Source organism: Ctenopharyngodon idella, chromosome 13 (genome assembly GCF_019924925.1).
Source record: "Ctenopharyngodon idella isolate HZGC_01 chromosome 13, HZGC01, whole genome shotgun sequence".
Classification (NCBI taxonomy): Eukaryota; Metazoa; Chordata; class Actinopteri; order Cypriniformes; family Xenocyprididae; genus Ctenopharyngodon; species Ctenopharyngodon idella.
In genome coordinates this window covers 20,167,595-20,180,166 of record NC_067232.1, presented here as the reverse complement: position 1 = coordinate 20,180,166, position 12,572 = coordinate 20,167,595, and the positions used below count along the sequence as shown (strand labels likewise).

General features: G+C 36.4%; 1 protein-coding gene across 2 annotated transcripts; it reads right to left on the bottom strand.

The window, feature by feature from the left end:
* Window positions 1-2,638: 2,638 nt before the first annotated feature.
* On the bottom strand, window positions 2,639-6,957 carry LOC127525467 (cytochrome P450 1B1). 2 transcript variants are annotated; one of them, XM_051918032.1, is made up of 3 exons: window positions 5,738-6,957; window positions 4,117-4,757; window positions 2,639-3,208 (listed from the first exon to the last, which is right to left on the bottom strand). In XM_051918032.1, the coding sequence occupies exons 1-2, from the start codon at window positions 6,727-6,729 to the stop codon at window positions 4,160-4,162; spliced, it is 1,590 nt and encodes a 529-aa protein (XP_051773992.1). In that variant the 5' UTR covers window positions 6,730-6,957; the 3' UTR covers window positions 2,639-3,208; window positions 4,117-4,159. The 2 variants fall into 2 exon arrangements, with proteins under 2 accessions (XP_051773992.1, XP_051773991.1); XM_051918031.1 differs by having other exon boundaries at window positions 2,639-4,757; window positions 5,738-6,956.
* Between the last annotated feature and the right edge of the window lie 5,615 nt (window positions 6,958-12,572).

Sequence of the window (12,572 nt, the reverse complement as noted above, 5' to 3'; positions counted from 1 at the left end):
TATCAGTTTGTAGCAGTAAAAGAAGAGATGTCATATAGATCACAAGTTCAGTATGGAGTACCGCAAGGCTCAGTGCTAGGACCGTGCTTTTCACTCTGTACATGCTACCCTTGGGAGATATCATTAGGGAGCATGCTGTTAGTTTTCACTGTTATGCTGATGATATTCAGATCAGCTCTATATTTTTTCATGCTCTGATGAAACTTACCATATCACAAAATTAACAAAATGCATGGCTGATCAAAAAAAAAAAAAAAAATTGGTTAACTAGTATTTTTCTACTACTTAATTCTGAAAAAAACAGAGATTCTAATTATTGGACCAAAAACCTCCTCATGTAATAACCTAGAATACTGTTTTGTCATGTCTCTGTCATCAGTTAGGAACCTGGGTGTGCTCTTTGATACCAATCTTTCATTTGAAAACCACATTTCTAGCATCTGTAAAACTGTATTCTACCATCTTAAAAATACATTTAAACTACGACATATGCTCTCAATGACAAACGCGGAACAGTTAGTTCATGCGTTCATGACCTCAAGGCTAGATTATTGTAATGCTCTACTGGGTGGTTGCCCTGCATGCTTAATAAACAAACTCCAGCTGTTCCAAAATGCAGCAGTTAGAGTTCTTACTAGAACCGGGAAGTATGACCATATTAGCCCGGTTCTGTCAACACTGCGTTGGCTCCCTATTAAACATTGTATACATTTTTAAATCTTGCTAATTACTTACAAAGCACTAAATGGTTTAGCTCCCCAGTACTTGAGCGAGCTCTTAATGCATTATAGTCCTTCGCTTCTTTTGCAATCTCAAAATTTTGGCCAGTTGATAATACCTAGAATATCAAAATCAACTGCAGGCGGTAGATCCTTTTCGGTTTAGCACCTAAACTTTGGAACAGTCTTCCTAGCATTGTTCAGGAAGCATGCACTGTTCATTTATTGGCCAGAGGAGAACTGGCCCCCCGACTGAGCCTGGTTTCTCCCAAGGTTTTTTTCTCCATTTTGTCACCTGTTGGAGTTTGGGTTCCTTGATGCTGCCGCCTCTGGCTTGCTTAGTTGGGAACACTTAATATTCAACAATATTACTGATCTGCCTGCATTGACACCATTGTATGAGAACTGAACTGAGCTGGACGATGACATCCCTGTTTTCTCCAGAGCTGCTGTATAGATAAATGAACTAAATTAATAACTAATGATTTTTACAATGGAAATGAATCAACACTGAACTTACTTAAACTGGACAATGACACTATTTTCTTCTTCGGCCAAAACAAACTGTTGCATTATTTTCCTGTTATCACTGTAAAGCTGCTTTGAAACAATCTGCATTGTAAAAAGCGCTATATAAATAAAAGTGACTTGACTTTTAGAACTGAGAGCAGAGCAAACAAGGCTATCAAAAACTCTGTAAATGCTGAGCTTTATGCAAATTTGAGGAGAAAAACCAACCAATCATTGTGATATACCATAAGTATTTCAAAATCTGTTGCAGATGCAGCACTTGTATTTAGTGCATAAATTACATTGCTATAATTGCTGTATTTCAAATGCAGTTTGGATGCTTTCGTTGTAGTTAGATTGTGTGTAAAATACATTAATTTTACAGCATATTTTAAAAATTAGGTATTTTAGAAATGGCCATTCAAAATTCAAGTAAGCATTATATGACGTATTGAAAGCAATACAGAAGACAAGCATGTTAAAAAAAACTATTAAAAACATTTTTTTGTTAATAAAAATAAAGCTGAGATAAAATAAAGTATTAGAATAATTAAAATAAGCCAAATAAGTATTAGAACCTAAAGTTTTGTTTTAACAACGAAAAGTAAAAAATTAAATAAAAAGTAAAAAAAAAACGCTCAATTCATACGGATTAGTTTTACGGTCTCTTTATGAACTTTTTGAACGTCAAAGTGGTAGTTGCGTAGCTGTCAACGGAGGGACAGAAAGCTCTCAGATTTCATCAAAAAGATCTTCATTATGTGTTCTGAAGATGAACGAAAGTCTTTAGGGTTTGGAACGAAATGAGGGAGAATAATTAATGACACAATTTTATTGAATCTTTTTTTTTTTTTTTTTTTTTTTTTAGTTTTGTATTGCTGATATATTTCTCATCTGGTTTTTTAAGCACTGCACTGAACCCCTCGCCTCTTTGGCGAAAGCACTTCTGCCACAGTCCTACTGTTGATCCTACAACAGAGAAGTATGTTTTCTTTTCTTTACCAGGGGCTGGAAGGGGAGCAGGCGGCTGTTGGCGTATCAGTAATCAGCTGGCTTTATCTGGACTTGTCACGCACTCAAAGCTCGGCTGGCTAAACCGCAGATCAGAACAGGATGTGCTGGGAAAGCAAGATAAAGCACTTCGCAGGGAAGGGTATATCCTACACACTTTCCTTATATTTTAAATGCCTAATTGAGTGGCTGCGTGCAGATATGATGTAATAAAGTATGAATGGTTATTTTTTACTTGTCACTATTTTACTATGGTAGTAGGGAGCCACTTTTTTTTTTTTTTTAATACAAGATTAAATCAGCTAGTTTTGTTTTACAGACTTACATTGTGTCTAGGTCTAACTAATTTGCATTTATAAAGCATATACTACCATAAAAGCTTGAGTAATGATATAAAATTGTGATTTATACATTTATTTATACATTTATATATTTGCACTACATTTAATTACAAAAACTGTAAACTGTATGTAGTTTAGAATTCACAGAGCACCCAAATGTCAGAGCTTATATGAAGTAGAAAAATATAATATTATGTGCTGGTATCACATAATGGGAACTACATATCAGCAATTTAGTTATAAACTTACATATCACACAAAAAATATAGTAGTCTAATACAGTTCAGCAGCCTATTAACATCTAATGCAATTCAGTACAAAAATGTATTACAGCAGATCAAACTTCGCTATTACAGTTCAAAAATATATTGCAGCACTGCAGTTAGAAATGAGCAAATAATAGTTACCATACATATACTATACAGTTAGTTAACAAACCCTGAAATTCCCCTTCAGGATTCCCCTAACTAGGAGGGACCCAAGGGATACGCAAAATGTATTTCCTTTCTGCCCACACAACATGATGTGCCGGATCACATTCAACTTATTATAGACACAGACATCCAGAATAGTTTCATTGAAGACTTCCTGTGACCCACTGCCAGATTCTCCAGACTGGGAAGGAGGCTGCAGAGGAACACAATGGAGGTGAACTGCGTTAAACCCACCTATGTTTATTTGGTAATTATAGATTAATGCTAAGTCAATAATAACAAGGCACAGACCTCAACAATGCTGTAATGAGAATCAGGAAATAGTATCAAGGTGCACAGTGATTAAGAAGAACAATAAAGTGCTATAAGATTATACTGTACAAATTTCTCATTTTATGAACAAGATATAGTGACGTTTACAATGCTGCACAGGGCTAGTTTGAGCTAAAGTACCCCAAGCAACAACTAAACAAGGAAAAAATTACTTTAAGCTCAGTGCAGTCATGGAAAATATTAACAGAACAGTGTTAAGTCAACACACATAGATAAAAGCAATTCATGCCCCATTTTTTTTTCTCATTGAATATCTTGTTTCACTCGGAAATACATCATTGAAGTAAAACAGGTTGCAAACAGTGTTTCACATTGACTTTAAACCACCTATCAAAAAGTGTTGTCATTAAAAGATTGTAGCGTGATGAGGGCATGGACATCTCCTATACATTAGACTAAATGTATGTCTGTATGCTATATACTGACCAGAAGAACTAGAATTAGTAACATACAGATCTCTCGATTGAATAATGCTATGTATGTAAATGTCTCAATACTCTAATAAAACATGGAAGCTTTCATTTGTCTGATAAAAATGAAGCCACCATGCAATGTCCTGTTGTATAGGTTTTGCTTTGCTGCTCTTGCTAAATATACCATAAATCAGTGCATCATGTAGTTACAGCAATACATGGGAGTGTTTTTATTCCTGTAGCTCGTTCTGAGCAGGAAAATGTTTTGCCTGAGTGTATGACATCTATAAATACATAATTTTTTTCTCACACATGCAGATATGAGATATTCTTCAGTGTTTGTTTTCTTATTCACCTTCATTTGCCAGAGTATTTAGGTTGTGTGCTTTTATTTCACTTCAAACTTGAGGTCTTTGTCTCGTTTGTGTAGGAGTCTGAGACATTCCTACCAAGTTGTCCAGCAGTTCTGTGCTGTCTCGGAGTGTGACAGATACTTTAAAGGCTTTGGGTTTAATCGTAAGCCCGTACTGACAGTCCATGTTGGGAATACTTTCTGCTGTAAAGCTACACTGATGGAGCAGCAAGGAAGTGAAGAGGAAGAGCTGTATCTTGGACAGATCTTCTCCAATGCATCTGCGCTTCCCCACGGAGAAGATCAGCACATTGGTGGTTAAGTCTTTGTTGAGCATTCCATCCTCGTCCAGGAAGCGCTGTGGGTTGAATACCTCTGGTTGATCCCATTTGCTCGGGTCATGGTTCAAAGACCATTGGTTGACGAAAATGATGGTGTCTTTGGGGATGGGATAACCGTTGATGGACGTGTCCGTGGTCGTGCTGTGGGGGATCGTTACGGGGACGAATGAGGTGAATCGCATGACTTCGTAGATGAAGGCTGTGTAGTACGGAAGATGAGGCTGGTCTGCAATGGTTGGAAGGCGACTGCGATCCACCACTCTGTCGACATCCTCCTGAAGACGTTTCTGGATTTCTGGATACCTGTAATGTAAGTGAAGACGTCTTTCAGCATTTGTATTGCGAAACAGAATAACCGTTTCATTGATGATTTAAATGTAATTTGTATGCCATAACCGTCTATATATAAAACAATATATCTGTACTGCCTACAATCTCATCTGTGCTAGTAACCTGCATTGTGTTCTGAGTTTCACAGAGTGGCCTACATGTTTAAAAGTGTTAGTGGGTCAGATTTCATTTTTGTGTTGCTGTAACCTGCCCTCATTATTGGCTGCCAATACCTGCACGTACGAGTTACATAACCCATGAGAGCTGTTTGGTGTTACTGAGATCCATCTGTCTCTTGTGGACACTTGTAAATCTGTTAGTTGTCGCACGGCGCACTTAAAGTGCTGCATTGTTCAGCAAAAAAACATTAATAAATAAAATAATAATAAAAAATAAAAGGAGATGAATTGCAGCTACTCTTTTTCATGCAGTGAACGTGAATGTTGATTTATAGTGTCAAGCAAAAACCAGCATAAAAGCATATTTATTCCAAAAGTCATCAATATTTTGGTCTGTTTTACAGTAAGACTTTACATTTTCAATGCCTAAATCTACTAAATCGGTTAATTTTGTAAACTTTTAGGAGTACTAGATTTCCTGAAAGCCAATAGACCTGAGCTAAAAGTCACAAAAGTCCCATTTTTGATTTCATGAGAACTTTACGTGTTTCTTTTCAGAATGTATTGAATAAATCATGTTGCTTTTTTTTCCCTTATTGTTGCTACACAGTATAAATCATTGTCCACTGAGCAGCTTGAACGTCCATCAATATTTTTTCTTTTGTATTCCTACAAAAGTCGTTTTTTTTTTTTTTTTATTGCGTTATACTTATCTAATTACATGATGTGTTAATTTTATACATTACTATATAAAATACTATATAAAACATAATTTCACCTCGGGTGACCTATCTCTTTAAGATGTACATTTATGGTAGACAAAAAAGCATTTACCTGACTAGTAACAGAATGATCCACTGCAGAGCTGTAGACAGAGTGTCTTGACTGGCTCCAAAAATATCCGAGATGGTCGGTGGCACGAACTCCTTATCCAGAAAGACCCCCGGGGCCCCTGACAGCCCTTTATCCAGAGCTACGATGAACGCGTCAGTCATGTCACGGACGAAGCTCAATAACATAGTCTTGCGATGCTCCACCACTTTGGAATGGATAAACTCGTAAAACTCATCGTTGAGTTCTTTAAACTGGCCAAAGAGAGTTTTGATTGGGTTTGGGAAGTACTGAAGCCAGGGCATCACATCCACGATGCTTCCAGCTCCGACTGTCTTGGTGAACTGATCATTTCTGCCCACCACCTGCTGAAACTCAGCATCATCATAGGAGTACCGGTTCCCGAAGCACACGGCGCTCATGGTGTTCGCCACCGACACCACCAAATACCGATGCGGTTCGAAGTATTGCTGCTCACGAGTTTTAGTCAGAAACATACGGATAAGCTCTCCAATCTCGCACACAATGTGCTTCTCAAAGGTTTGTTTGGTGTGGATGTTGGCTGTGGAGAAAGTTCTCACAGTGCTGTGTGCGATCTTTCGATGCAGTTTCCACCACTGGCTGTAGTTACCGAACGCCATACTTTTCCCACCGGACACGAACCGAAATGAAGCGAACTCGGGTCTGCCTGCAAAATCGACGGCTTTTTTAATTAGCGCCTCTTTAATCGCATCTCCGTTCAGAACCACCACGTTTCGGCTGCCCAGTTTGATCTGAAACACGTTACCGTATTTCTGAGCCATCCGTGTGAAGTAAAAGTGAGGACAGTTCCCGAGCTGAGCGGCGTTACCGATGACCGGCCACGGGAACGGACCCGGTAACTTCCGCCGACCGGATCGACGCCAGAACATGAGCGTTAAACACACCAGCAGGGATAGTAAAGCACTCCGCGCTGACAGGTGAATGAAATCAACCACAGCCGCCAGGAAATCCATCGTCGATATATTTGCAAGCCTCGAAATCAATGCAGAATCACTCTTAAGTGGTCAAACGCAATTTACCTGTTGAGCATCAGATTATGTTTCTAGCGCTCGCGGCGCGTCTGAGTGATTCATATGAAATTATAGAGTAGGCCTATAAAATTACAAAGAAGTGTTGTGATGGTCGGTCTAAGATGAAATGAGTTTATCCAAGAATTGATCCACGGCTAAATAACATCACGGAGAGTCTCCTCCTTTACACACACACACACACACACACACACACACGCGCGCACACGCACACACCTCTCTCTCTCTCTCTCTCTCTCTCTCTCTCTCTCTCTCTCTGAATGCATGACTTCAACTGCTGTATATATTTGTATGTATTATCTCAGGTGAAAAATGTCAGTATGCTGTTTTAAAAAATAACAATGCTGCAGTAAACACCTGGTAATCGTAATTTTAATTTACCTAAAAATTACTGAAAACAATGTAATAAAAAATGTATATATTAGGCTAAATTTGCGGTGAAAATTTTATTTAATGGGTTAGTTCGCTCAAAAATAAAAAAATAATGTCATATTACTCACCCTCATGTCGTTCTACACCCTTAAGACCTTCGTTCATCTTCGGAACACAAATTAAGATATTTTTGATGAAATCCGATGGCTTCGGAGTGCCAAAGTCACGTGATTTCAGTAAACGAGGCTTCGTTTACGCTATCCAAATCACTGATTCGAAGCTTCGAAGCAGTGTTTTGAAATTGGCCGTCACTAGATATTGTTGAAAAGTCGTTATTTATTTATTTATTTATTTATTTTTTGGTGCACAAAAAGTATTCTCGTTGCTTTATAATATTAAGGTAGAACCACTGTACTCACATGAACTGTTTTAAATATGTCTTTAGTACCTTTCTGGATCTTGAGAGGTTCAGTGACATTGCTGGCAATAGAGGCCTCACTGAGCTATCGGATTTCATCAAAAAAATATCTTAATTTGTGTTCCGAAGGTTTTACGGATGTGGAACGACATGAGGGTGAGTAATAAATGACATAATTTTCATTTTTGGGTGAACTAACCGTTTAACAAGACAAAAAGTGTACTTCCAGGGTAAAATAAATGATATTTTTTAGTCTAAATCTAGTTATCCAGTCAAAGGGGATTAGTTCTAATATTTTTTGCTCAATTCAAAACAGTTATATAGCCTATTTTGAACATGGTAATGGGGATGTTTTTTTCTCTTCAGAAATGTGCATGCCAGACCATCGTACAAAGAATGATGCCGTGTGCTGAAGCAATGGATCAAAATTAATGTCTGACAGGACAATAGTGTACTTCCTCCATCACTGTGGAAAATACAATAGAAACGCTAACAAGTGATGGAAAATTATGCAACGCTGGAGATTTTTGATAGCATTTTCCTCTTTCTCTGTTTCCAACTGTTGCCACTAGGAGGACCACATTCCCAACAGCACTAAATTATATGACACTTAAATTGAGTAATGAAATGAAAATAAAGACCGGAATTTTTTTGTTTGTAGTTCTAAAATTTTTGCCGTCCGTATTTTGTATTTAAAGTCTTACTTGGGATGCCGCAACATTACTTCAACAAGTATAACTTTATCTTCTTATTATAAATTTAATTCATTACTGTATTTACAATTTAAAAATCATGCTTTTTTTTTATCTAAATAAAGTACATATTTATTTTTCCTAGGAGGACAAACTCCATTTCACAATATTTGATATGAAATCATATCATGATGGTCATGATCCACTCTGTTTCACAAAGCAAAGGCACAGTTTCAAAGTGTGCTTAAACAGGTAAACAGCTCAATTAATATGTTCCGAGTGAATCATCTTTGAAATTCGATTCATATTTGATTTTTTTTTTAAACTCAGTTCAAATTGCATCAGATTATTTGGAGGTTTGTATAAAAATCAAATACTATTATAATATAGGCTATTGTTATATTATATACATTATAATAATATTAGAATAACGTGTAGAGACACATTACATATAAAGATATATTAATAAAAAAACGAATTTTTTATCAAACAGTTATGCCGAATGAGACCAGCGGCATCTCGAGCGTTCAGTACCACGGACAGCGCGCGTGCAGCGAGCACAGATCACGTCACGTCAAATCACTTTTCAGGTTTTATTGATCCCCAGAAGAAGACAGACTCTTTACAGCAACCAGGACTTGACAAGTTCAAATGGGCTATTATAAAGAATAAAATAAAATAAACTGACCTATACATTAGGACATTGTGCACAACGTTTATACACACATACGGATTCGTTCATTACATTCAATTATTTTCCACATTTTAAAATAAGAGTAAAACTATGTGTCTCAAGCAACTTCATGAATTACATTCTGGGATGCTTTGTAAACAATACTGAATGAGTTCACATGTGGCTTGACAACTGGTAGCTTCTTTTCCTTCACTATCCGGTCTAACTTGTGCTTTGAAAGTTTAATTTAGTAAATAAATTAATAAATATGCAATTGATAAAAATATGCTGCTGCCTATATTGATACGCAAATATCGTATTATTATAAGGCTGAATTAGTATGTTGTTATTAAAATAGTGAGTAAATATCTGTCAATGCGAAGGTGACATCATTAACGTATTTGGTCATTTTTATTAGACGTTTTAACAGATAATGATGTAGGCTAGTGTTGTTTCTTCGATCCTTAATTTTATGTCACTGAAAAAAAAAAAAAAAAAAAAATGGATCAAAAACCATCCCTGCTAATGGATCTGTAAACTTGAATCAGTCACCCGCGGACACGCACACGCACGCACGCACACTTCCTCGCGCCAAAACATGCTCTCCCTGGGGATTTTTATTTGATTTAGTTATTTCGTTTGCATTACTATTTAAAATATTTATACAGTTTTTTAATTATAGTTTTAATATTTTTGCTTTTATTACAAAAACATTTGGGGGATTTATGTTTTTTTGATCGCTGTGTTCGAGATGTATTATATCTGTTAATTTTCTCATAGAAACAACATAATTCCAGGTGTAAATTAATTTTCTTTTATTCATTACATTCAGTGCTTCTGTTTCTTTCAGTTATATTCTTTCTACTCAGTCTACCTTTTGGGAAAAAACTGGAAAATTTGCACTTATGGTCACCCTCCGAACAAACTCCGGACCCCCAGGCCTCTTTACAATATCAAAGACCCAGACCATGCTGAGACAGGCCCTGACACACACACACACACACACACACACACACACACACACACACACAAGCAACACTTTACTGTAGTCCAGGTGTTTCCACAGGTAATTGTAAAACTGTATGTTGTCATTTTATGTGCATGTTTTATATAGATCTGGTGCCAGATTGACAGACTGCATCCTGTGGAACTCTAAACACTCTTAAAAGAAGAATCCTTAAAGGATCAGGTGCTTCATATAACCTTCTAGGGGTTCCCATCATGGGATAATTTTATGGATTTAGTTATAATTCATTCATTTTGTTTTAATTCATTTTTCATTTTAATTAAGTTTTATAAATTAAACAGCTTGTAAACATACTTTATCACTAGAAGAAAATTAAATAACCCATTAAACGTGAAATCATTATGCAATCATTTAAGACATTTCTCCTCATAACGGAGACTTTTTGGCATAAAGGTTCTTTAAAACTGAGTCAAGAACCCTAGGGTTCTATATAGAACCTTTAATAATAATAATAATAATAATAATAATAATAAATGATTTAAAATAATTAACAGTATGACCAAAATATAATGATTTAAAACTGGCAAGATTAAAAACTCTTAGATGATTTAATAACTTGAAAAAAGGATTGTGCAGTGGTCAATTATGATAAGGTAACACTTAACAATAAGGTTTCGTTTGTTAACATTAGTTAAATACATTAATTAACATGAATTAAAAATGAACAGTGCTTCTACAGCATTTATTAATCTTAGTTAATGTTAATCTCAACATTTACTAATCCATTTTTAAAGGGGCTGCTGTATATGTAGAATTCAGAAACCATTGTTATTAGCGACACTGGTGGCCGCTAAGTGAACTGCAGCCAGCAACTTGCTGCTCTTGTGCACACGTAATGTAAAAGTATGGAGCCCCGTACGGAGCCCCGGACATGACATGCAGGAAAAAAATAGTAGGCTAAATCGTGCACACGACTTACTAATTCGTTCCCTCGATTAACTAAATCGAGGGCACGATTTACTATTTCGTTCCCTCGATTTATAAATCATGCGCATGATTTATAAATCGAGGGAACGAAATAGTAAATCGAGGGAATGAATTAATAAATCGTGCGCACGATTTAGCCTACTATATTTTTTCCTGCATGTCATGTCCGGGGCTCCGTATTACGGAGACTGACCGTGCCTCGATATACTCAAGGCAAAATGTCTTTGCTTAGGGTTAAAAAGAAGTGATATGCTATTAACGAAAATACCGACGCCGTCCACGCTGCTTAGAGCAACGTTTAGATGAATATGTAGCCTAATGTGCTTCACGCTTTCCTCTCAATAGCAAAATAAACACAGCAAAAATGATAGCGGTGAGAAAGCAGCAGTTAAGAAAGCATATGATCATAGCGATGTGGATATGTTTGCACAAGCTCTGCAATGGGCTATTTGCACGGAGCGTTCTTTAGAACTTCCGCATTAATATAAGCCAGCTCGAAAACTTCCGGTGATATGTCATTTGCTGGTGTGTTGAGCATCAGTAGTGTAATACTTAGTTTATAATCAGAATGTAGTCACTTAAATAGTCAGGCATAGCATTAATTTAGTTATTCAAACGTAAGACGGCATAAAAAATAAATAAAGACGTAGCCTACCTCATTGTTCCTCCTCGGCTAAATTCAATTCGATCATCAGTTTTCACACTTTTGTGTGAAAAAAGCTTCAAAAATTTAATATTTATTGTGCACTTTAGTTAGATTAATTGCATAAAATGTGTGTTTTTACAAGTGTGATGTAATCATTGATCTTGCGCTGCTCTAACTGACAGCTGCTGTGATTTGACACGGGGAAAGCGCGGTGCTAGTTTTCTGTCATGAATCACAAGAAAAGTTATTGTTTTTCTTAAGATTTTTTGAGTATTTCATACTTCACATTGACAAAATGTATTTTTAAACCTAGTTATTTTATAATGTTTAATATTTAGTCAAAAACGAAGTGTAAAACGATTAGAGGAAATGGCTGATATATGCGCAAATCCGCCACCTGCTGGTTAAAGTGGTAATTATTGTCCTTTTTTTATTTTTAAATAAGTGTTTTCTATCAAATGTTGAATTTCCTACATTTTGAAACGGATAAAACTATCAATCAATAAAACTGGTTTATTGGAAAATTAGGTAAAGGTGATAACTGCATTAAAATATGAATACAACATTAAAAAGTCAACCATTGATGGTTTTGTGTCGATGTACAGCGACTACAGAATGAACAGCTAACAGTTCACCGGAAATGCCCGAGCTGGCTTAAGGACAACCAGGAAGTAACCGTGCATATAGCCGATTCAGGCATCATGTCTACAGCTGAGGTAGGCTAATTAAATTAAACTCATGATAGTTTGATTATAAAGTATATTTGAGACATTTGGTTATGTCATCTGGCTATGTGAGACTATAGTTTAAAAAATAATCCCTTTTCTTTGCATGGCGCCTTGACATTACAGCCTATAGAATAGCTCTTTCGGCATTATCCTGAACATTGCATTCATTTCACGTGTCATGGAACGGAAGAGAGGCTCTCAGGAGCGCGCTTAAACGTAACTTGATTTTCCCGGCAAAAACGACCGCGTCCTTCACATAAAAATCAAAAGGCTTTCATATAAAAC